The 25,522-nt window shown below is 42.8% G+C and overlaps 1 protein-coding gene across 5 annotated transcripts in view; it reads right to left on the reverse strand.

The window, feature by feature from the left end:
• arhgap12b (Rho GTPase activating protein 12b) overlaps nt 1-25,522 on the reverse strand; it is a 63,072-nt gene that overhangs the window by 6,722 nt on the left and 30,828 nt on the right. For 2 of the 5 annotated variants that reach the window (XM_086307334.1, XM_086307333.1), the window contains exons 3-9: nt 5,932-6,204; nt 3,684-3,824; nt 3,481-3,561; nt 2,841-2,963; nt 1,377-1,451; nt 949-1,010; nt 792-873 (exon numbers count right to left, since the gene is read on the reverse strand). In XM_086307334.1, the coding sequence (XP_086163460.1) occupies nt 792-873; nt 949-1,010; nt 1,377-1,451; nt 2,841-2,963; nt 3,481-3,561; nt 3,684-3,824; nt 5,932-6,204 (837 nt within the window). Of the gene's footprint in view, nt 1-487; nt 611-791; nt 874-948; nt 1,011-1,376; nt 1,452-2,840; nt 2,964-3,480; nt 3,562-3,683; nt 3,825-5,931; nt 6,205-25,522 lie in introns of all 5 variants that reach the window. The other 3 variants (XM_086307331.1, XM_086307332.1, XM_086307335.1) reach the window with 3 other exon arrangements.

Raw genomic sequence — 25,522 nt, forward strand, 5'->3', positions numbered from 1 at the left:
GACTAAAATGTATCATTGTTTTCAAAATGTCTCAGTTTTTGCTGTCCACACTGCGACACAAAAGCACCATTTTCAAGTGTATGCGTTTTCCTTCACAGAAAATGCTGTCTGAGTGTGGATGGGAGGCCAAAATGGAGAGAAAACTATGCGTTTTCCAACGAAAACGCATTAGTGTGGATGTAGCCTAAATCCTGGCTGCTCTCCAAGCACCAGGTAAAATGTGCAAGTTTAATGCCACAAAGTGCAACAAAGATCAAAAACGTACGGTAGCTGCTTTCTTGTAAATTTAAGATAAAAGTATAAATATCACACAACCTTTAAAAGAATCCTTTGATCTCTCTCTAAACCGCTGTTTCTCTAAAGTGAAGTTAAGGTGAGTCAAGCTTGACAAACACACGTCAGTCAGTCTCCTGGTCAGTCACAGCAGGGGTGAATGAACAAATGGGAGAGAGGTGGGAGCGCATGCAGAGAGAGAGAGGGAACATACAGCGGCAGCCTGACCGGGCCTACAGTTCACATAGGAGACAGCGGGACGGGGCTTGACTGAGTGCTTCCAGCTGCTAAGAAGAGTGAGGAGCAGCTCTGGGATAGAGTCGCTGCGGTAGTAAGACTTCAGAGAGAAGAGGAGAAAACTAATGAACAGAAGTTGACAAACGTCACAACACAGATGGCATGAAGGCCGGTGAATACGCAGGAATATGGAAAAGGAAAATATCAGAGAAACAAATGGAATGATAAAAAAAAATAAAAAAAAAAGCAAAAGAAGAAGTCCGAGGTCACAGGATACATACCCAGCTGGTGCTGCCCCCCTGACCCTTTGCAAAGAGCAGGGATGAGCCCTGCAGCACAGTCCATGAGGAGGTCCAGTTCTTCCTGTTAGTCAGAACAAATGTGTTAATGAGATTCTGTGGATGCAGAGAACACTTTTAGAGAGTAATCACGTCTTACCTGACTTTCTTTCCATTCTCTGTGATTTTGGTGACATTGAGAACTCCACACTTCTCTGAAGGCTGAAGAGAGAGACACACAGTGGCAGATAAAAACCTGCTGGAACACATGAATGAAAATACACACACACACACACACACACACACCGATCCTCAACAAGCAAATGGAGCGGAGCAAACAGTCTTAAAGCTGCTGTGTTGCCTTGTGTCATAGCTAAACACCACCAGCAGATGGCACCCTAATGCTGCAGTGTTGAAATAGTAGTTTAGTAGGTAGGTGATAGGTTTGATGCAGGTAAATATGGCATGCAGCAGACGATAGTAAACCAACTGGGTTGTTGAGAAGATTAAAGATGAGAAGTGTTGTCTTTACATGCAGAGACAGCAGGATGATGATATGCAGTGTGCAGTGGAAGCTGGGATACTAACGGTCAAGGGGTGCTTAGGAGATGAGGGGCAGGAGTCAGAGTCTGGAGAGCTCTGCTTGGGCACCGAAGCACACTCCTACCAACAAGAGGCACAGTGTGATAAGTCACTAATAACTATACATGACTACACATGAAGACAGTAGGTCTGAGGTTAGAGAGTGATGGAGAAGAAACCTGGGATGGAATCACAAGAATGAGTTATTGTTAATAGAAGTCATTAAAAGAGAAAGATAAAAAAGACAAGTTAGGGTTTAAACTGCAAACATCTTGGATTTCGGCTTCAGAGATGTTCAATATTTAGTCCAATAAGCTTCTTCTTTTCCTGATCTGCATCAACAACAATGTACACTGAAGAAACTAACAAAACACCAACATATAGGGTGTTGTTTTTAAATCTAGCCACTCTTTAGCCAGTTCTTTTAACTCATGCATATTGTTAGATCCCATATTAGAACCATTTCTTTAATGTGACTTGCTAAACTCTGCATCAGGGAGGGTTAAAAAAAGAAAAGAAAAAAATACGTGCCTAGTTGCATAATAAAAAGTGCAGGGACTAGTTTTTGGAGCTTTGCCCAAATTGAAGGGTAAGGTTGAGGATGTCTAAATCTCTGCAGCGTCTCCTTTCTTTTATCAGTTTGTATTCTGTGAGCTTTCCTTTCAGAAGCCCTGAGCGGAAAGTGAGAAAAGCTTGTGGTGATTCATTTTCTAATCTCTAACACGTTTATTTTCCTCCTGACTTAAAAGGTAAAAATCAATTTCAGACCGTTTTACAATGTTTTACTTTTTCTACCTGTGAAATGGGAAGAAAAAAGTTCTCCAGTTGAAACAGGTGAAAAGAAAATTAGCCAAGTTTGTAAAAAAGTTTCTTAGGTAAAAAACAAAAAAAAAAACAAAAATGTATTTTCAACCTGTGAAAAAAGTTCCTCGGAGAAGCTTTGACAGGGGGGAAAAGCCCCCCACCCAAAAAAACCGTTACAGAAGCAAACATTTTTGTTCTCACAAGAGACAAAAACAAAAAAGCACTCTCACAAACAAAGACACAAGCGAGACTGATAACTGACCCAGATGGTAACAGATGTTGCATTGTTAAAAGGAATTCAGGGACATTCAAGTGTCAGCGTGTGGGTTTGTGAGCTGTACTTTGTGGCTCTGGCCCGTTTTACATGTCACAAGATTGAATCACACACAACATGACGAGCAGGTGCCCACTGTCCTCACAGAGATATGCTGGCTACACACACCATGAAGTCGTCCCCAGAAAAAGCAAACTTGTTAATCCATTTTTTTGGCCATCATTAATTTTCACAACAACCTGCTCTCTTCTTTTCACACACAGAATTATTCACCACCTTTCCATATGCTGAACTCAAAGTGCACACAAAACACAGCATGAACAACACAGCAGAGCCTTTTTCCATCAGCCTAACACTGTTTAACTCCACATTAGTGGTGGTCTCTGTCCTACCTTGTCATTGAGGTCTAAGACATAAGTGCTGTGCCTCCACTTAGTGAGGACAATGGGCTCCGGCTGCTTTCTCTCCAGGCTGCGACTCTTAGGAACCTCGCCAGGCTGAGGGGAGATGTTGTACTGCAACGACAGAGACAAGTGGTGATGTTTACAGTCCAGATGTTTTTCTAACAGACCTCACAACCCCTTTCCCTACCTCTCCTTTTACTGTCCACAGGATCATTGGACAGAGGAACTTTCCTTACACAGCAGGCATTGTTTACAGTAAAGTCCACTGACTGTACCTGCGTGTGCACTGGACCACTGTTTACTCACTCTGCAAACGAAGCGGTCTATTCTGATCGCCTCTAAAGCCTCCAGATTAGGTGGTAAAGTGCCACTAATAGCCAGTCACTTAGAGTTCAACGTAAACTTGGCTCTTCCGTGAGCTCTCAGAACTTCATCCACTTACAACAACAGGACTGGTCTCAACACTGCTAGGATGAGGCAAAGTGTGTTACAGTGCAGTGGTGCCAGGTGATGTAATACGACAAGACTTGTCATTGTCACAGGAAGGAACCTGCATTAGGTGGTGGATGTCTGATGTAAAGAGCGAAGACAAAGCACACGGACAACCAAGTTCATCATGTAATCTTACCTTAGGCAATTCCCACTCTGACCTGGAGCCATCAGCGCTGTAGTAGTAGGGTCGGCCTTGTTCGTCCACATGTTTTATCCACTGTAAACATAAACACTGGTCAGCTGCAAATAAAGAAAAAGCATCTGATGGAAGTGCAGTCGCTAAGGGTGACAGGTGAGGTCACCCGAACTCTTTTAAGCACAATCAAAATCAGATTCCACCTTCTCCTGTGTGTATTCAGACACATAGAGGGTGTGTCCATGTTCATCCAGCTCTTCAGACCAGCCTCTAGGGGGTGACCCATACTGGCTGTCAGACTGACTGGAGTGGGTGCTGTGGCAGTTTTCCTCTGAGGACAGTGGCTGTGGAGAAAGAAGGACAGCAAAGAAGACCTTAAAGCAAAGAACTGGCTGAACCAAGGGTCACACGTATGACCACACGTATGACCACATGGCAAGTTTGTTCTAACAGGACACAAAGTTATAGTCAACCAAAGTAAAAACTGGCTGCTGAGTATAAAACTCCAACATGTGAGTTACAGTGGATGTTATGCACTTCAGCAGCATCTCCATGGCTTCATGTTGATATCACTGTAAGGTACAACACCAACATTTAAAAGGTTCTCAAGTAGTTTTCAGCATCAATCATCTTGCCCAACTGTAGGCAAGAATGTAAAACTGTAAACATCATGTAAACATTTTAATGCAAAATGCTGCAGCTACACTACTTATGAGGACCACAAAGAAAGAGCATATTTCGCCAGTATCAGCTTCTCTTCATTAGGTTCCTGTTGAATCCCCCTCCTCACATATAAGGTCTTAAAAAAATCAGGCCCCATCTTATCTTAAAGACCTCATAGTACTGTATGACCCCGATACAACCACTTTGCCTGCAGGCTTACTTTTGGTTTCTAAAATATTTAAAAGTAGAATGGGAGGCAGAGCCGTCAGTTTTCAGGCCCCTCTTCTTTGGAACCAGCTTCCAGTTTGGATTCAAGAGACAGACACCATCTCTGCTTTTAAGATTAGAATTAAAACTTTCCTTTTTGATAAAGCATATAGACAGGGCTGGATCAGGTGACCCTGATCCCTCGCTTAGCTTCCCACAATGCACTGACTGTCTCTTTTTCACTCACCTTTTTTTCCCCACTCTTTGTGTTTAATTCAATTCAATTCAATTTTATTTATACATCGCCAAATCACAACAACAGTCTCCTTAAGGCGCTTTATATTGTAAGGTAGACCCTACAATAATACATACAGAGAAAAATACAACCATCATATGATCCCCTATTAGCAACCACTTTGGCGACAGTGGGAAGGAAAAACTCCCTTTTTAAACAGGAAGAAACCTGCAGCAGAACCAGGCTCAGGGAGGGGCGGGGCCATCTGCTGTGACGGTTGGGGAGAGAGAAGGAAGACATTTAATCATTAGTTATTAATCTCTGTCTTTTGTCCTGTCTTCCTCTCCTCACCCCCAACCGGTCGCAGCAGATGGCAGCCCCTCCCTGAGCCTGGTTCTGCTGCAGGTTTCTTCCTGTTTAAAAAGGGAGTTTTTTGTTCCCACTGTCACCAAAGTGGTTGCTCATACAGGGGCCGGGGTCATCTGATTGTTGGGTTCTCTCTGTATGTATTTACCTTAAAATATAAAAGGCCTTGAGGCTGCTGGTGCCAGAAGAGAAAAAGAGTAGAGAAGCGTTCAACCAACTATATTTAGTGAATATAAAAGCTGAACAACCCAAGCATCAAATAACATTTGACGTGTTTCTTTTACTTTATTTATTTATTGTTCTTACTTTATAGCTGACTAATGCTTTTATTTGTGTAAAAATGGTTAACAGTCACAGCTGGAAAATAACATATTGAACAACTTCACACTAGTAGCTGATGGTATTTGCAAATGTCAGTGGCAGATTTATCTGTCGTGTATCGCCACGTTTTTCCTCAGGCTGGTTGGAATTTCATGTTTTAAGTCTTTCAGCCAAGCAGCACAATCAACAACAATAAAACAAAGGTCCTGTGACAAGCTGGAATCAACACGTTTGTTTTTTAGGCTATAATAAGCCACTCCAGTGCTCTATCAGTTATACATCAGTACATTAATGCTTCACAAGGGGGCAGTGTTGGATAGTTAGGATGAAATGACAACCTACTAAGAAACCGAAAACATGGTTTCTCTATATCAAAGGCGCACTTGTCTTCCCACCTTCGTCTAACCACAACATCTTTTAAAAGTGAGGTTGACCACAACTTCAACAGAGCCTGTTTATTTAACGTGAACTGCCAGAGACGCCATTTACAGACCATCATGATCTGATTCCTGTTTCCACATCCACTCACACCTACTAAACCCTTTGGCCCAAACAAAGGATTGTTTGTTTGAATGCTTGTTCATGTTTGACATTTATGACTACTTACAGAAACAGATCATTTTTAGTATCTCTCTTCAAATACTCCAGGCACCCCTCACCTCACTCTCCGCTGTGCACTGACTGTCTCCTCGGGTACTGCTGGTGCTGCTGCTAGTATCCCTGGTGCGTGGTGGCTTCCAGGTCCGCTCCCCAGTGGCCCGGTTGTAGTAGAAGTGCCTGCCACTCAGATCTTTGTGGGTCTCCCAGTCACCCAGGATGTGGATTGGGGAGCCTGAGGGCACAGGAGGCAGGCTGGACTGAGAGATCTTCAGCTCCTGGAGGTTGGTATAGACAGGTGAGTCGGACCGGCCCTGACTTGTCGGTGATGTTGTCTGGACGAGACAGATGGAGGAAAAGAGGGGGAAAGATCAGGATTTGTGGTGCATTCATTCACGGGTGGCTGATCATCTTTTTTTCATTTATATTCACTGAGTTGTCCTGGGAATTTACGACTGTCCTCACTTTATTCTGAAAATTCAATGACATTCCAGGAATTCCATGACCACAAGACGCCAGTGTCTGCTGACATCCAAGCTACAAACAGCAGCAGCTGTCACAGCGTGGACCCAACGGTAGAACGTGATCAGCTGAGCTGTTTGCTGCAGCACAGTTAGCATTACAAACATAAACATGGAATTTAGCTGCAAAGAAATATAACTGTTGCACAATAATCTAATTTCTCCATTTAGAAGAAGGAAAGTGAGTGAGTGAGGAGGCAGACAAAGGCTTTGAGAAAGTCTGGCAGTCTGCACGGCAGGATGGAGGCGGCACATGTGGCTTGCAGTCACAGAGGTTGAAATCGCACCATATCAGTGAGACTTGAACCACATGCACTCAGAGTTATGTAATCATTTATCTGTCAAATCAGAGGCAAATGCTCTGAGGACAAATGTCTGCTGGTATTTTAATGCAAGAAATACCCATGTGGGATAAAAGATATGAAATGCAAAAGAAATGAAATGGTGAATTTCAGAGATTTTACTTCACGGTTCATGCATGAGGCTGTTTAATAGTTATATTAAACAATATGTAGATTGTTTTGGTATGAGCTGCCCAGTTTTTCAGACAACTTCTGCAGCAAGGCTCCTTGAATGTATTGGAACTGTTTCTACTCCTGTTCACACAGTTATTTATTATCATACAAGCCTAAATCTTAACCTAAAGCTAATGATACCATGCTGTCACACTGGCATTAGCACTGCCAGAGGTACAGGTGTAGTTTCAACTGTTCACTAAAAGGACTGCAGATTTTTCTGAGTAACTGGGTCTTAATTCCTGGAAAGAAATATGGATTTTTGGTGCTTTGAGCACAATTTACTTCATCAAGAGAAGGCAGACATACAGCAAATTTCCCCCTAGCACACAAAAAGAGCTCTACAGGTCAGAGGAAAATACAGAATTTTAAACAGAAAGTTTTCACAAGACTCTGTGCAGGCTTGTGAAGAGCTGTCACTTTAAATGTGGCTTTTTGCCATAACAGACAGCACTGTCACGGCACGGCGACCTAACAGCTAAACATCTCCTTAGCAACCATAAATATTGCTTCAAATTGTGCCACAGCAGGTTAGAAAGATTGAAAAATTTGGGGAAACAAGCGTTAGAGAAAAAAAAAAAAAAGCACGTTGCACAGCAAAGGCAAGAGGAAGTAGAAGAGATAAGTTACGTGTGTCTTTTGTGCAAATGGCTGGTATAAAGTGCCGATGCGGTATAGAGATAAAAAGGTTTCTATTAACTAAACAGTTTGTCTTCCATTTAGATCTTTACTTTTACACAATCTAAGAGATGCCGTCTGAATATATTTTCCTGGATTTGGACCTGGCCCTGCAGTGTCAGAGCAGATAAACATCAAAGACAGTTTTTGAGATGGTCTTTTAAAACTTGGCAGCATCCGAAGGTCACTCCACAAAAGGGAAAAAGCTAAGTTACCATGGCTACGGCTCAGAGCGTTTAACGTTCTGTATGCTCTGAAAAAAAAAAATTGGGGGCTTTTGGAGCTGAGCTGAGTCTGACCGGTGCCAGCTTTGGGTGTCTCTAGCGAGCAGGAAAGCATTAGATACAGAACGCTGTGCCAGCACTGCCTCTGTTTGTTACAGGTGAGGAATGTAGGGGTGGAAACACACTTCAGTTACAAGCTTTTGGGCATCTTTCAGGATGCAGATGGAACTTCCTGCCGGTTTTGGAATAACAGGAATATTTTTCACATGAATTATTATTTAATATCCTGCACACGTGCTGGACCGGAGCAAAGGCCTCGTGGCACCCTGCTGGCTTCAGTTAGTTTTACCCGCTGCTTCTCAGTTTCAAGTCCAACACAGAGCGAGCAGCTGAACGAGGCAAAGCGAAGAGACATGACAGTTTGGCTGAACTCGAGTTCAGACTCGTCCGTCGCCACCAGAATGGATCCAGTGTGCTGCAACTTTAACTGCTCTTTTTTTTTTAAAGGAAGTAATACAGCAATGATGGAGTCTCGCGGCTGTGGAGAGCACGGCTGGGGTCAAATCCATTTAGATTCCACTCAGCCCAAACAAACCTGAATGCATCTGGTGGAGAAGTAATTTATATGCTTTAATGTCTGTTTTGACAGAAGGGAAACCAAAACATTTTTTTTGGTTTCTGCATTCAGAGTCATTTCAAAATGATTGTAGTCTGAGTGGAGTGTGCACACGCTTTATTACTGGTTAAAGGAACACAGTTCAACTGCTGACCACACATGCTACAATCATTTTATATCATATTCTGCTGCCTGCATAGAGTGTTTGTCTTCTTTAGCTGCACTGGTCATTTTGCACCACCCTAACATGTAACGTTTAAAAGGACGCTCAGCTCTTCGTTGTTGTTATTAGTGTTATTACCAAAGACTGGACGAAGCTCCCTTTGTGTTTCCACAGGCTGAGTAGTGCTCCCCTCAGTGCTGTTAATGTGGAACATAATGAGTAACAAGAAGAGCACAACCAACAGAGTTTATTACCAAACACCCGACTAATGACTACTGTACACTCAAACTTAAGGCAGTGAGCAAATGCAGATCACAGTCACTGCGTGTTAGCATGACAACATAACCACAAAGCTATAGTGATAAACTCACTATAACCTTCACCAAATTCTGTGTCGTAATTCCCAATGACATGTAGATGTTTTGTCACATGAACGCTCACTTTCTGTGTGAAATCAAGCGCACACCTTAAGGTTTCCAGTACATCAAACTTTATATATTATTTGCTTCCAGAGAAGGTACCATGATGGTGCACACACACGCACAGACTAAATCACAGGATGAAAACAAAACTAGCTTTGCTGGTTAAAAACAAAACAGGAAAAACAAAAACAAAAAATACAGCCTCTAACACCATGATTCACAGCTCTTTCATCCTCATCAAGCCATTCAGTGAAAGCTCATTACAAATGATGATCCACTGCTTTCCAGGAAGAGACCACTACCATCAAGATAGATATGTTTCATCGCAGCATACAGGTGACGACTCAGGACCATTTCTAGTGTACACACAGAACTGAGATATCACCAGCAGATTCCCTCCTTACTACAAATGGTAAATGGACTGGACACTTAAAGCACTTTAGCACTTTGCCTCATTTAACAGCTGCACTGCAAGCTGGATGCATCAGAAAGCATGGGGTTAGCATCTTGCCCAAGGATATTTGGCTGCAGACTGGAGCAGCCAGGGTTCAAACTACCAACCTTTTGATTAGTGCTCTACCTCCTGAGCTACAGCGACCCCATGCAGGGGTTCAAAGTCTAGCTTTTCCTTTTTTGTTGCTAATCTGTATGACATCTAAACTCGAAAGAGGGAAAAAAGTGGCAACTCCCTCGAAACTAGACAGAAATGAAAATAGCAACATGAAGAGAGGCTGTTCTGTATGAGAAAGAAAAGCTTCATGCAATGTACACCATACACTAAAACACAACACATATCTGGTATTGCAGGAGACAACAGAGGAACTTTTTTTTTTACTTCAAAATTAAACTTGACATGAAGAGAAACATCACTGGCAGTCACCATCTGTTCCCTAAATTCAGACTGGCAAACTTTCACTATGCTGTTATTAATAATACCTGGAATCCAATGCAACAGTTTCAGGAGAACAAAGCTGCTGCTTGCTGCCAGTGCTGATGGAAAGGTCTCAAACTATAAATGAACAGTTTGAGGAAGAGCACAGAGGAACTAATTGTTATGGGACATCAAAATCCATCTGTGCTGGCAACGCAGAGGCACTGTGCTATATTAATGCAGAGGGCAGAGATCTAAGCAAGCTGACATGGTGAAAATATCTAGCAGTCTCATTTGTGTCACCTTGTGTCCAGAGCTGCACACAAAGACGTCGTCGTCATCCTCCCCGGCTCTCCTGTAGCCTCTGAACACACTGAATGCACGTCGCATGGTGATGCACGGCGGCCATCAAGTGCAACGGGGCACGCGCTGTGGTTTCAAAGCACCCCTCACCAACACAGACGCAAAGAAATACACCGCTTTCACTCAGTCCTTCTGACTTGTAATGTTCCAGCTGAAGGTAACAGGAAATCTGAGACCTCACTTTGTGTGTGTGTGTGAGGTGGAAGGATTCTGTTCCCCTTTGCACTTGTCAAACACACACACACAGAGCGCGGCAGTGTACACAAACGCAACTGACACAACAGGAAACTGCTGAAATAGTGTGAGCTTCCCCTACGAAGAATGACTTTCTGTGGGTTTCGCTCAGACCAGCCGCCGACAAAACTGCTTCACCAAAGGCCAGACTCTATTTTTACCACAGTGTAGAGACCTGAGTGTGCTGATGAGAGATAACACCCCCGATCACTACTCCTGTGGACTCTTCTTTCACCGGGACAAATGAGTGCCATATGACAGATTAGGCAAAGTATATTTAAAGGAGGTTTGACAGGCAATAAAAGTGATTAGGAGAAGAGGAAGGTGTTATTTAAGTTTTAACACCAACGGCAACAATTCTCTAAAGATTTTTGCAATTCCATGTGGCAACATGCTGAAGCTCTTTCACCATTACAACACTTAGTTTTGATCACCGATTTCACTTTGTATTGTTTCTAGATGATACCTGGCACACGACAGAGTGTTAAAAATTACACCGGTAATCTTTTAACATGTTTTAGGTGCCGTATTTAATGTACTTGAGAAACAGTTGAAAAATACATCTGAGAATGTTACACTACAGCAGGAAAAGCCATAGTTAATCTTCAGGTATGACAAGCTGCAGCCGACTAAATTTAAAGCACACACACATGGCATCAGTTATCTATGTGTATCATGTGAAAGGGGTCACATGTCATGATGCATGTGCAGAAAATTATTCCCAGTATTGTCATATCTCATAAGAGCTGCAGGGACCAAATCACAATAAGAGAGATACCAGGGTCAAATAAGGAGTGGATGTAATGACTGCACCTCCTCTGATAGCAATTACCCAAGGTAGGCTATTAATGCTATATTAAATATGACTTGAAACTATCAATGAACACCAAAAAGTAATCAGTAAAATGGTAAATTAGGTCATAAATCAAGTGAGAAGTGGGGCAATTTCCTCATTAACTTAAAAAGTGCAAGCTTTAGTTGACAGTCACCTCTTTTTGCAAACACTTTATTTCAACTAATTATATTTATTTAATGCTAAATCACAACAGTCGCTGCGTTATATTGTAAGGTAAAGACCTAATCGGACAAACCTCTGTGTACAAGCACTTGGTGACAGTAGGAAGGAAAAACTATCTTTGATTAAGGAGAAAACTTCAGCAGAACCAGTTCAGGGACGGGCGTCCATCTGGGGGTGAGGGGAGGGAAACTTGACAAAACACAACGATCAATAACAACCGGGAGGCTTCCCCTGCTGGTCAACAGGAAGACTGCAAGTATAAGGCACTTCCTTACCTGTAAGGTAAGTAAGATACGATTGTGCTTATGATGATGATGATTATTTTGATGATAATGTGCCAATTTTAAAGATAATAAGCATTATTTAACCAAAACGTATGACACATTAATTTAAATAATTCACTCAATTAAATAACACACTTTTTAAAACACTCTTTTTCTTTTTTTTTTTTTTTTTTTAAATGACATCAGAAACAGCAGTATGCGACATTACGTGATGGCAGAGCTTCAGTTCATCCTTTGTCAGAAAAACACTCTTTTTCAACAGTACCAGAAAATACAGGCACACCTGCTAAAATCTTCCCTGTGGTATTACACAGTAAAATACAGCAGGCAACTTCAGCATGACGTCCTCCCACAGTATACTCCCAGTACCCTCACTGTAAATCGCTGTATTCTCAACAGGCAGATTCCTGGCTGAAGTGAATGAGATGTGGCAGAGAGCGGGGAAGGAGGGATCAGGACCCAGGGTCTCTGACAGGTAATTAAAAATAGAGAGGATCTAGGGGATGGGTGGAGGGAGCGAGAGAAAGAGAGCAGGTGATGAGGAGAGAGGGAGAGAGGTGCTGTTGAATACAGAACAGTCTTCTTCACAGCAGAGCAGCCTGTCTGTTGGCAGAGCCGTGATAAATGAGTTTCAGACTACAGGCCAGTACAGTATAGGATCTCCACAAACTGCATTAAGAATGCATTACGCAGGCTGAGTGTGTAGGCCCGTGTGGTTTCATGTCGTTAATTCAACTCAGAGGTCTAATGGAGAAATTGAAGGAAGCTGGGAACGGACGTGCACAGCAGAAAACAAAACAACTGATTAGAGAGAGGTTTACTAATAGATCCCGATGAGCTTAGGCTCTGTTGCAGTTTGCTATCGCCCTTGTATTTATCGCCATATTGAGAAAAGCACACTATAAATCGCCTCCCTTCAGTCAGCCTCCTGTCCCACAGAGCTTGTACAATCGCTGGAGAAGGACTGCACCCAGCAGTGCGCTGTAAATTAAACCATAAATAATTCTCTGTGTAAAGAAGTACAGGTCAGGGTGAGGGCAGCAGGGAAGCACAGGCTGCAGTTAAACTGCAGGTCCAGTAGGTGTCTCCCTTGGGTTACGACAGTAGGCACAGGGGTGGGAGGGGGGAGAGTTTCCATCACAAATATCTGGCCATGAGGAGAGTACCGTGAGGGGGAGGGGTTTCTAGCACATGGCAACCCACTCTGCAGCATCTCCATCAATGGTAGCTGTGCAGCAGTTTGCAGTCCAAACAGCACACAAAGGCAGATCAAACACTGCATTTTCTCATTTCAATCACCGATTCAGGATGCTGCTACTGCTGTCAGGATCCTGACAGACTAAAAAAGCCGAACACATTACATAATGTTTACAGATCTCACTTCCCTCCTTTGTGACACAGAATCTACGTTTCTGAATAGACACAGATATTTAAAAATGAACAGAAACAAAATGTCTTTTATGTCTTTTAAATGTCTTTAAATTGTGGGTCTGAAATGACACAGCCCCTTAAGACATCCATGCTGTTGCACTTGGTTTTGCAAATGAAAAGAAAGGGAAGTAGTTCCGCAAAGATGAAAGCACACAGCATGAAACAGAAGTTCAAACTTCCTTAACACGGCTCCACCTGTACTGCAGGCCAGAGCCTGGATAATACAGACCTACTGTGCAGTGTTTTGGGTCTGATCACTAATAGTGAACACCAGCACATAACTCCTTACTGGTAAATGTGATGTTATTTATTTGCTGGTAGGCAAATATTCTTTCCCACAAAGTCAATCTTAGGAGGTCTGCATTGAAAATTAAAGGCAGCAGAGAGATTCAACAACAAGCTCCACTCTCTGTAATAACTGTTGTTAAAATAATAATTCTGTATTCCTCCCTCTCATCACCGACAGCACACGGGTCAATCTCACCTCTGAGCGTGGCTCTATTCCCCCGGTAACCACCTTACATAATGCGACTGAGTAATTGAATTAGATGAAAGCAGGTTAAAGGAAGTGCGGTGTGGTGGTGAGAATAGACGGCATGGTGACTGAGACCACGGAGACATCCAGCCAATAAAGTGGTCACCACGAGAACCGTTTGAAGCTAGGTCATGAGGGTTGGAGAGAGGGAGGGCAGGGGAGAGCATGCAGCATCGCTGAAACGCTGCCTCAATCTGCTCCCATTCCCTCTGTTCTTTTGTCCTCAGCTCTCTCATCTTTCTCTGCTGACCTCTTCCCACCGCCGCCTTCCTCTCTCGCTTCTGTTTCCCCTCTCAAGCCACGTTTCTCTGCAGACACACACACACACCAAACAACCCTTTCATCTGCTGCATCTTTTGATAATCATGCACCAAAACCTCTTTGGCCATTCTTTCCCTCTTTATCCTGTGCCACCTTTCAGTCAGCCAACGCCCTACTGCTACCCCTCCTTCTCACATTCATCATACTTTCTCTCCCTCTGCTCCAGGAGATATGATGCTGATGACGATGGCCACATCCATATGATCAGATTAACCTACATTTCCGCGTTGCTAGTCATCGCTCCGAACACATTCGCCCACTCTCTCATCATAATATTTCTGGCAAAGCCCTCCCTGTCTATTTTCCATGAACATGAGAAAAGACGCATGCACACACGCGCACCACTCCTCACCTCCCTTAGCAACCAGTTTAAGAAAAAGAGAAAAAAGAAAAAAACGTCTAAATAGTTTGTGCAGGGAAAAAAATGTTAATGAAACATATATATGCAACCTGCACAGGTAGACAGGTCAGCACTTGACAACCAGGGTTAGGCACAAAAAAACAAACAAAAAGAAAAAAAAAAAGCAAAAACCAAGAGATTAAAATCAAGTCAGCATCTTTTCAGCGGTCGGCATGACGACAGCTCCTTTCATTTCACGGATCAGAAGGTTCGGTGAGGCTCATGCGCTGATAGAGATGCGAACAATTAACCTTTCGGTGTGGAGCTGATAAGGCTCAGCTAAAATGTCAGTTTGTTGTGATAAACCTCCAGATAGCTTGTTGGAGAATAACAAGTCTAATAGACACAAACTGTTGCTGCCTGGATACAGCAGACAAAAGAAGGCTCCAAGTGCTAAAACAAGCTGCAGTGGACAAATGAATTTTTGAGTTTTTGTTCCAAAATCATCTGTTTTACATGATTTAAGGCTTCTTCTTTTTTTTTTTGTTCAAACAACATCTCTGCAAAGAACAGAGGGAGTTTCACTGCCACACACTGCCTCTCCAATCAGGTTTCCTTCTTGAAATATTAATTGAGTGAGGGGTGGATTTTGAGGACAGGGGAAGCCTGCAGCCATGTTCAGTCTCCTGTGCATAAGGGGGAGACTGTCGTAGAGCCAAGAATGAGTGTGCGGCACTGTGCTCTGCCTATCTGCAACAACGCAACTGAGAATAACTAGAATGAGCCAATCAAAAGCTTCATTTGTAAAGGACCCAAGGACCTGGTTACTTTACAGGTAAACATCAGATCACAGGGGTCGGATTCTATTTGGGCCTCAACACGAATCAAAGTGTGAATGTGAACACAGACGCAGAGAGAAACCTTTTTTAGTTTTGATCTTTTCTTTAAAGCACATGGAGACATTCCCAGACTATTTAAGAATGTGTGTGTATGTGTATGTCAAATATCACCAGGTCAGTGCATGCAGCTGCTCACACTAGCAGGAGAGACGGATCAGAAACATGTTTGTTGCATGTGCTGCTACTGTCAGTGTATGATGTGATTTGTGTAACAAGCCGTTTCAGGTGGGTACCACATGTACCTTTGCTTCACCTGGCTGTGCTCAGTCTCAGTGGTCAGTGCCTCACTGCAAACGGTGTGGTTCTTCTAGAACAGGGGTGTCAAACTCCAGGCCTCGAGGGCGGGTGTCCTGCAGGTTTTAGATCTCACCCTGGGTCAACACACCTGTTTCAAATGATTAGTTCATTACCAGCCCTCTGGAGAACTTCAAGACATGTTGAGGGGGCAGTTTAGCCATTGGAATCAGTTGTGTTGGATCAAGGACACATCTAAAACCTGCAGGACACCCGCCCTCGAGGCCTGGAGTTCGACACCCCTTTTCTAGAAGCTCCGTGCAGTCTCTATACTCACAAGCGTAAATGATTAAGTGCATACTTGACAGATCTGTGGACCTATTACACTCCAGTCTTACGTCTTGACTCCAACAGACTTCCATTGAATAGATTATTCATATTTCATTAACCAGTTACGACAGAGAAACATATCTGCCTGTAGCAATCAATTCCACAGCAGTGCATGCAACATAATGAATTTTGCTGGAATTTTTTCTAGAGTGGAGCAAAGTTGCTACTGTTATCATGCACAGTGCTATACAAATGAGCTGATGCAACAGAGTGGATGAATTCGAAGATCTGGACCTAGGCATATTAACTGCTCCTGTAGCTGAAAGACAACCATAATGTTATTAGCAGGTTGGACTAGTCACAGCATACATCAGCACTTCAGTTTTCGCTCCACTCCATCTTTACGCATCAGCATGTATGTAACCACCTAACATGTTCTCACTGGTTCTTTTGGATGCCCAGAGGTTAGTTTATGGTGGTTATGGACACCCCTGGCGCTCCATTGGCTAATAAAGTTAGAGTCATTTAATATTGTTTTAAATTAACAAACTTCTGTGGGTTTAATTCACTGCAAAGTTTCACTGTTTAAAGTGCTGGTATAACTATGCCTTTTCTCTAAGAAATACTCAGTGCAAAGGATTGTCTAACAGAGTAACAGATTGCAACAAAGAATCTGAATGCGCATGCTGGGGGAAGTTAAAGGCCACCGATCTGCACAGGAGGACAGACTCCCAGACCCCCCAGGAATGTGTCCAGTCTGGGTCATACCCCCCCTACTGTTCAACTCCTTTTGCTTTTCATTTTCTGCCAAACTTGGAGTCAAACTTTCACTAAAAGCTGCGAGCCAGCGTGTGCGCTCTCCGATCAAAGTGTGAGACATGCAGCCAGACTTGTGGGAAAGGACGACAGAGCCGTGCTGCAATCTGTTACCCACACAGCCGTCCAATAAAAAAGGAAGAACAGGATGTGATGGATTTTGCGTACGCTCCTGAGAGAGAACTGGAAGGGGTCTGATAAATGAATTCAGGCTGCACCAGTCAAACGACCTGCCAGCACCCTGACAGCATCAATTTGTTCTGTTTAGTTGCAGTGGGGTTATGGGGGTTGGGGGTTGGGGTATCGATGACGCGCTGAAGGAAAATTCAATTTCTTTAATGGAACTGGCGTTGGCAAATCTCACTCTTATTTCTCATTTCAAGTGGCCCTCATAGTACAAAGAGTGTCTGTGTTCAAACTTGCTGCCATCAGGTTTTCTCTGACTGCAGAGCCAAAGCTAACAGAGGGTCTGTTCTGTGGTGACACCACTAAACATTACACATTACATTCTGACACTTCAGACTATGAAAACTTGCTTAATTAACACAGACAGTGTGCCTGTTTTCAGGTCCTCCTGTATCCAGGCTCACAGACTGCATTACTGCACCAACATCTGTTGGACATTAAAAGAGCAGCACCGGGCTACATATGCAACGGAGATATTTACAGCTGGTGTCTGATCCATCCACCCGTGTCTACGGCTATTAACAGAGCAGAGCGGCAGACAGCGCCACTGTATTTTAAGAACTATTTCGCAGGCGTAATTTTTGTTTTCTTGCCATGTCTTGGTGGCACGGGGCTGAAGCAGAGGCTTAGCAGCATTCCTCTGTGGCTGACAGCTGACAGCTAAGCCCCCAGTTAATGACTAATCCTGCCCTAATGCCTTCAGTGTGATTGGTTCAAGCTAATTACACCGACTCCCTTCCCTGGGTGCAGAATGGCTGGTCGGGTGGGATGGAGAAGAGGTCAAAAGGTGTGTGGACTTGTGCAGCAGAGATCTTGGTGAAAGATGAACAGTCAGAAAACTAACAAGGACCGATTCTAATCAGCTGATTAAGTTGATTGATTTAAGCAAAGCTTTAAAGCAGATTTGTCAAAGTTTTGATAGTTCTAGCTTTTCAAATCTCAAAGCAGCTTCTTTTCACTTGTTGCAACTAAAAGCAGCCACTCCAAAAGTCAAGAGTGCTGAGGCCCACGTAGAAAGCAGAAAACCCCACAGGTCTCCCCCAGTTTTAATCTTCACTCTACTCAAAATACAAGACAAGGTATTGTATTTCTTTGAAATATTTGATTAAAAAAAAACATAAACAACACAGCCTGTTATGTAAAAATTGCTGCTGCTTGTTGAAGTTAAGGGCGATATGTGACAAGCCTTCCACTAGGACCCAAACTCCAATGCGAGCATATATCCAGCTCGCCATTGAGTTCCTGATGAAGGCTCTTAGGGTCCTGTTGATCTTGTATCCAGCTGTGGGGCATTGAGTCATAGGCCTTCTTGTAATCAATCCAGGCAGTGCACAGGTTGGTCAGCCTGGTCTTGTAGTCTCGGCTGACTGGTCTGTCTACCAGTAGCTGGTGTTTTACGCCTCTGGTATTCTTGCCAATCCCTTTCTTTGCCCCATGTATTGACCCGGGTGTCTCTCGTCAACTAGCAGCTGGTTCATTTGTGCTGCCAGACGCTCGTGGAGTGCAGTCAGCTTCTTTAGCCAGTAGGCGTGAACCATGTCGGGCCCTGGTGCTGTCCAACTCTTCATACTAGAGACCCTTGCTTGGATGTCTGCCACCGTGATGGTTACTGGACCCTGTTCAGGGAGGTCGCTGTGGTCTGCCCTCAGATCCACTAGCCACTGAGCATTGCAGTTATGGGTTGCGTCCTTCTCCCATATGCTCTTCCAGTATTGTGCCGTCTCCAGCCTTGGTGGTGCTGTTCTCTTATTGTTCCCTTGCCACTGAGAGTACACCTTTGCTGGTTCTGTGGAGAACAGCTGGTTTATTCTCCTGCCTTCTATCTCTCTGGTGTACCTCCTCAAGCGGCTGGCCAAGGCTGTGAGTCTTTGCTTGGCAGTTTCCAAGGCCTCAGGTATGGACAGCTTGCTGTACTTTTTATGCACTTTCTTTGTCGCACCTTTCTGCAACTCCGTTAGTTGGCTAACCTCCCTCCGTGCTACTTTGATCTTGCCCTCTAGCCTCCTTCTCCATGGAGGGTACTGCCCCTTGTGGCTGTTCAACTTATAGCCAAGTATCTCACTGATCACTGCTGCCGTATTATAGATCAGCTTGTTAGTCTCGGTAAGCGTGGTTGTAGGTATCGTCCGTAGTGCTGCATTATCATCATCTAGCAGACCTTCTGAGGGTACTTCACGTAATATTTTTTATATTGTACCTCGTCAATCTCTAGCTGTGCGAGCAGTCCCTTCTTTCGAATGTTGGAACACTGAGCTACTAGTTGTTTCGCCGTCATTGTGGATGTTGGGTATCGAAGAATCCATAGGTCCTTCATCCTATTCATGTAACCCCTTCCGCCAGGGTTACTTGCGTAGTAGCATTCCAACAACGCCCTGTTTTCGTGTCTTGCCCACCGATGCCTGTCTTGCTCATGTCTGCGGTAACATCATGACCCACCAGGGGGCCCCACTCCCATTTTGGCCATGACGCACAAAAGAACCATTTTGGATTTAGCTTTAAAGGTTTCCTTGGCCCCGCCTCTCGCCCTGTGGTAGCTGGGATAGCCTGATAGTTCAGCGTTGCTTCTAACCTGCTTAAATCACCACAAACACTTCTGCAGAACACACAACCTGCAAGAAAGATGGTTATGATCAGCTTCGAATGGATGAAAATAAGTTTTGAATATGCAATCTGTTGAGCTGTACATTGGTAAGACCACGGTTACCATGGGAACCTGCAAGCATTCAGATAATCCATAAGAGGCATGAGTTTGTTTTTTGACGTTATTACTATTTTTCATGCCCGGACTTTATCTGCCGACAAACACTGCAGCACTGCTAATGCTGCAGCTAACAGAACACAGAAAAGAGAACTGATTGGTTTGTTGTACTAATTTTTTTTAAGTCTTAATTTTGGTAAACAAAGCTTTTATCAATTAGACCTCAATTACACTCTTATACTTCTTGGAAGTCCACCACCTGGGACACACACATAGTTGGTGCCTTATAATTAAAATTCTCAGCAGACGAGTCTGTTACGTCACAAAAACCATTCAGATACACGTCCACACAGACCTGTGTCACATTGATCCGGGAGGACCCCAAATAGTTGCCTTTCCTTTCTGTTATTTATTGACCGGGCTAACTCAAAGAAAACTTGACTTGATCCACTATCCAGTGCATTACTCCGCAAATGCAGCAGCACAGGATCTGTGTTAACACAGCTGCTTAAACAAAGCCATTATCCTTCCACTTGATGGTCTCATACTGAGCATAGCAGGCAGGAAAACCTCGGCTTTCATCACACACAGAGCAGAGCTGTTATTGGAGAAGTCTATCCAAATGCGGCATTCTGACGAGCCGTGTTTGTTTCTAGTGAAATACAGATCTATTTTTATTGTACAACATTGCTTTACAGTAGATACAACACACTTTACTAAAGCACAAACTACATCATAAAAACACATATTCAATCTGTAACAGCTCATTAGACAGAAAAACAAGGTCAGCAGAGAGCTGAAGGATTTCATTACAGAAACCAGGCTGTTATAGCATTAATCTACTGCCACAGCAGCCTTTACTTTTATGATTTTAGGATTTTTAAGAAATGCTGGAACCAGGCTGCAGGGATCTGCTCCCATTTAGCCCCAGGCATATTTGTGAGTTCGGCCACTGATGCTACCTGATAAGGCCAGGCTTCGACCACAACACTGATTGATTACAATGTTTTAAAATTTGTGTCTGAAAAAGGTAACTACATGACTCATGGTGCACCTTGTTAGCTGACAGTTGTGTTCGGGTGGTAGTTGAATAACAGGTACTGGTAAGTATAAAATTCAATCTTGACTTAAAAAGCTGGAACGGGTATCATGACAGTTTATGGGGTTTGATTTATTCAGCTCAGCTCTGTGTAGTTTGATTTTCAAAGTTTTCCCATGGTCAACCTTACATCACCCGACTTCTAGGGATGGGTATCGAAACCCGGTTCTTGTTGAGAACCGGTTCCCACTGTTTCAATTCCTTGAAATCGTTTGCCATTTTTGCAAACGATTCCCTTATCAATTCCAGTCGCCCCAAATGACGTCACCATGTTGCGGAGCGTCGCTTACCTGGCAGGAAACACGGTGCCTAAGCGGCTCAAACGCTCAAAAGCTTGGTTATACTTTACGAGAACGGATGACAACAGGGCAACTTGCAATACTTGCAAAGTAGATATTTCATTTAAGGGAGGAAACACTACGAATATGCAAAAGCATTTGCTCACAAAACACGCGATCGTGTTTTTAAATCCGCTCCGGACTCGTGAATCTCAACCCAGCAGCAGCGGTAACTTTTACACGTCCTCTCCCGTTAATGCGGCAGGTAAATAATCAACTAACAGTGCATATTATGTTAGCGCGATCTGCCTTATTACAAAACCTGCTATTACTGTGCATTTAGGTGACCATGATGAGACAGACAGAGTCTGGCTCAGATGCTGGCAGTTCTCACTGCAGTCTACTGGTAGCGTCTCCTTTCAGGCCAGGATAGACGAATGTCACCGAGCAGTGACTCAGTTTGTGGTAAAAGGCTTGAACCCATTTGCCACAGCAGATGCCCCCGATTTCACTTTGGTAAGTGAATGTGTTTAATTGTAGGCAGGGACATTACTGGATATTCTTGTGTAATTGCTACAGAATAATTTATGTTATACTTTGTTATTGCTACAGAAGAATATTTATTTTATTATTTTACATTTACAATTTTTTTTCCTGGGGACCCTGTGACACCCCATTGAAGAGCCGTAGGCTGGATCTCTCAAGATCTCACTGTTGGGTTTGTAAGGCCATGTTACTCCTAAATTTCTATCTTGTTCAAAGAGAAGATATAAAACAAAGTTCTAAGCTAATCGACCTTAGTGTTCTCCTTTTTTAAAAATAAGAATCGATAAAGAATCGAATCGTTAAACAGAATCGAAAATGGAATCGGAATAGTGAAAATCTTATCAATACCCATCCCTACAGACTTCATACAAGGTTTTAGACGGAGCTAATGTCTCTGGGGTTTGTTCTTCAGGAGCAAGCGGGGGGAAATATTTTCCTCGTGAACATCAAACGTCAAGGCGTTTCCTTGGTTGGCACAAAAGCTCTGTCCCAAACCCTAACAACCCCCAGTCCCATTATGACAGCATGTGATGGTACTGTGCCCACTAAATCAGCCAATACAACATGGCAACCAACACAAGCAGAATGTATCATTAACATGCCCGTTTCAGACTGCATTTCATTTTGCCAATAAGAGTATGTTTAACTGCGCAGGTCTTCATGTGCGTCAGCACCTGGTTTTTATTTTAATGAATCTGACTGGAGCCTGAACCAGAGGTCACTTCCACTCTGCAGCAGAACAAAGCTGGAACATTGGCTCCACACATCAGAAAGATGGAACGAGGCTTTGTTGTTGTGAGAGACGAGGAGAATGTGTGCACGTGCACATATCCTTTTAATACACGTGCAAGGGCTCATACGCACACGCACACACACACACACACACGCACGTTTCAACTTTTTATAAAAGAAGCGTTTTACACACAAAGGCTTCAACATATAAAGAAAAACGTGTCAGTCTGCAGAAAGCACTCCCTCAGTGCTCCCTGTTTTAGTAGATTAGGTTTCAGAAATCACAAACTGTATGCAGCAGTGGAGGTACATAATGACCTCATTGATGAGTTCTGGAAACATGTTGATGTATATTAACATCTGTATTCTTGGTTTGTCAGCATTTGCAGGCACTTGGCTCAAATTAATCAAATCCTGATGAGTCCTGAGCAGGTGAGAAGAAAACAGCAGGATGTGTCATGCAGTGAAGGCGTGATTAGACCGTTTCTCAGCTGAACTAAAACCAGTGATTCATTTCACGCCGATAACACCGAAACAGTTACATAAATAATGATGAAATAAATCCTAGCCGACTCCTGGAAGAGAAGGAATGGTGCACTCCCGTCCTTCACTGTCATCTCAGCATCCAAAAAAATGTTCCTGCTGCAGACAGATGAGCACTTGAAGCAGGGACTGGGACAAAAACAGATCGAGTTACTGTCTTCACAGTACAGACGCCAAATATATTGCGAGTCAGCTGCCATCAGAGCTGAGATATCAACCTGTTAGATAATTGGGACTTTTTTAGTGATGACAGCTTTTACAGATTACTAAAATCTACACATTTGCTGATAACACGCTGATGGCGTGTTCATTTTGCAAACTTAAACAAACAGTAGAGGATTAGGATAATCTTATTGATCTATGCTGCAGAAAAATTTCTTGTCATCCTCTTCAGTGATTCCAGAGGTCAGGGGTGGCTACTAAATGCTGGAACAAGCTAGCATGCTTTAGTTAAAGCCTTTCATACAAAGAACTGCTTCTCCCAAGTCAATCATCAGCTGTTTTCACACATCAGGATGTTCATTAGAGTTAGGTCACTTGTCATAGCTTAATTCAGATATTCCCACACTGGTGGAACAAGTCACAGTACACAGATATTATATCTAATAAACTGTATAAACAGAAGTGAAGTATTATTTTTACGCTAGCTGACAAACTGCCTCATTGTCTGGAATAATTTATCTTAAGACATTAATAAAGTAATGATTGCAGCTGATCGGTGTAGCTACTGTAAGTTGGCATAAGCACAGAATGACACAGTTTTTGCTATTTTGGTTTTGAAAGCCAAATAGTGCAGTTTTTTGTTTTGTTTTTTTGTGGAGCCTTCCAAGGATCATCATCGTTTACTTTTACAAAATAACAGGATTTTAGTTCAAGTGCATGTCGGTGCTAGTCCATCCAATCCTCACCGAACTTGGGAAAAAAAACGACTCAACTGCTTCAACCTTTTACACACCTGGAAACTGAATTTTGTGTCCACTTGCGTCCTCTGTGTTACTTTTAACTGTGTATCTTTTACTATTAGTATAATTTTAAATACTCTACATCATTGTCAACAACAGCTAGCCTTCAATAACATGTAATATGTTTGACATTATAGGTGACCCAGTGCTGTTCTGGGATATTTAGACTTTTGTCTTATATTAATTTTTTAACATCTGTGATTTCCCACAAGGTAGTGTAGATTATTCCCGTGCATGAAGAACAAACTGGTCAGATGCCAACAGATTAGTCAAAACGAGTGCATGTCTAAAAAAAGTTATACTGCTGCGAGAAAAACTGACAACCTTAGGTTCAAGATGTCACATTTTATAAACACCAGCCCTGTGTTTGCATCCTGTGAAGCTGATTATGTAATACCTACAGTAGCCTGCTAAAAAAGGTCAGCCTCGATTTAAGTCACTGGACTGTAGTAAGTCCTGCTACAGAGGCAGCAGTGGAAGAACACTAGTTTTAGACACAGGGAGGTGTGTGTGTGTGTACAAGTTTAGAAATCTTTGTCTAAACAAATTGGCATTAGGTCAATTAGATTTGTCCTCACTAAGATATGAAAACAAATGTGTGTCTGTTTTTATTGAAGAAGATTCACCTGCAATAACAGAAATATGTCAGAATAAGTCTCCCTGCTTTATGTTTTGTATGTGACAAAAACATTTTTTAAGGTCTGTTACCTAAAATTATATATAAACAGCCCTCTTATCTAGACAACTCACTGGGGCTGCTGCTAACTGAGGTCTAATTAATTCACCGTAATTACAAACATTAACTTCAGTGAGTGATTGTTGTCAATATGCACAAGCCCTGAGGGGCAAATGAAAACCGAAGAGAACGGTGGTGCGTTACGGCTGCAAGCCTTCCAAGCAGACCGCAGGTTTGAAGGTGTCTGACACCTTTTCATGGCAGCAAATAAACCCGAGTGCAACCAATGACATTTCCAACATAAAGGCTCTATTATAGTTATGTGTTCCAGTTCCAGGTGCTATAATCCTATATCTAATTAACATCCCATGCATGAAAAAGGTTTATGGTTAAAGCAGACATTTGGAATTGTCACAATACAAAGAGCACTAATAACATTAATTACAGCGTTGCTCCATCCAGGTAACTGCAACAACGTCGTTGTTATATGAGCCGACACAATGAAAAGAACTGCAGGAATTAGTGATTCACCGTTATGCAACAGTCAGACATGGTACGGGTCTTTCTGATCGATACTGGCCTACGGACTGAGATGAGAACTTTATGCATGGCTGTGGCCGTTTATCTATTATGTCACATCAGTTTTGTGAGCCATTTGAAAGCTAATCATTTTAAAATATTTGTGGTGCACATACAAAGGTGTCACTGAATAATTAAAAAAAGCATAAATTAAACACAAAAAAGTACAGATACTGGAGAATTTGTTGATTGAAAAACTGATTGCTGAAACTTGAAATAGTTCTTTAAGGAAAAACACCTTATGAAAAAGTGCTTGCCCTACTGTATCTAGAAGAAACAGTCATCACTGCTTTATACCAGCGTTCACTGAACAGTCAACCAGTGCTGCAGTATTAAATGATTATGTATCATATGAGAGGGCTGGATTAAATGTGACAACTCTTCGTTGTCCAAGCTTACATCTGCATGCTCCTTGTTTACTGGCTGCAGTCTTCCATAAAACAGTTAACGGGCAGAAATAGACGGTTTCACAGTTCACATAAGAAGAATTTTGAAATTGTTCTGGTACATGTGAGGTATTCCGCTATCCTCCCCTTCAC

The sequence above is a fragment of the Aulonocara sp. 'chitande type north' Nkhata Bay genome, linkage group LG9 (genome assembly GCF_057382095.1).
Source record: "Aulonocara sp. 'chitande type north' Nkhata Bay isolate Kocher_YH1m ecotype deep benthic linkage group LG9, A_spYH_male_GT1.1, whole genome shotgun sequence".
Lineage (NCBI taxonomy): Eukaryota > Metazoa > Chordata > Actinopteri > Cichliformes > Cichlidae > Aulonocara > Aulonocara sp. 'chitande type north' Nkhata Bay.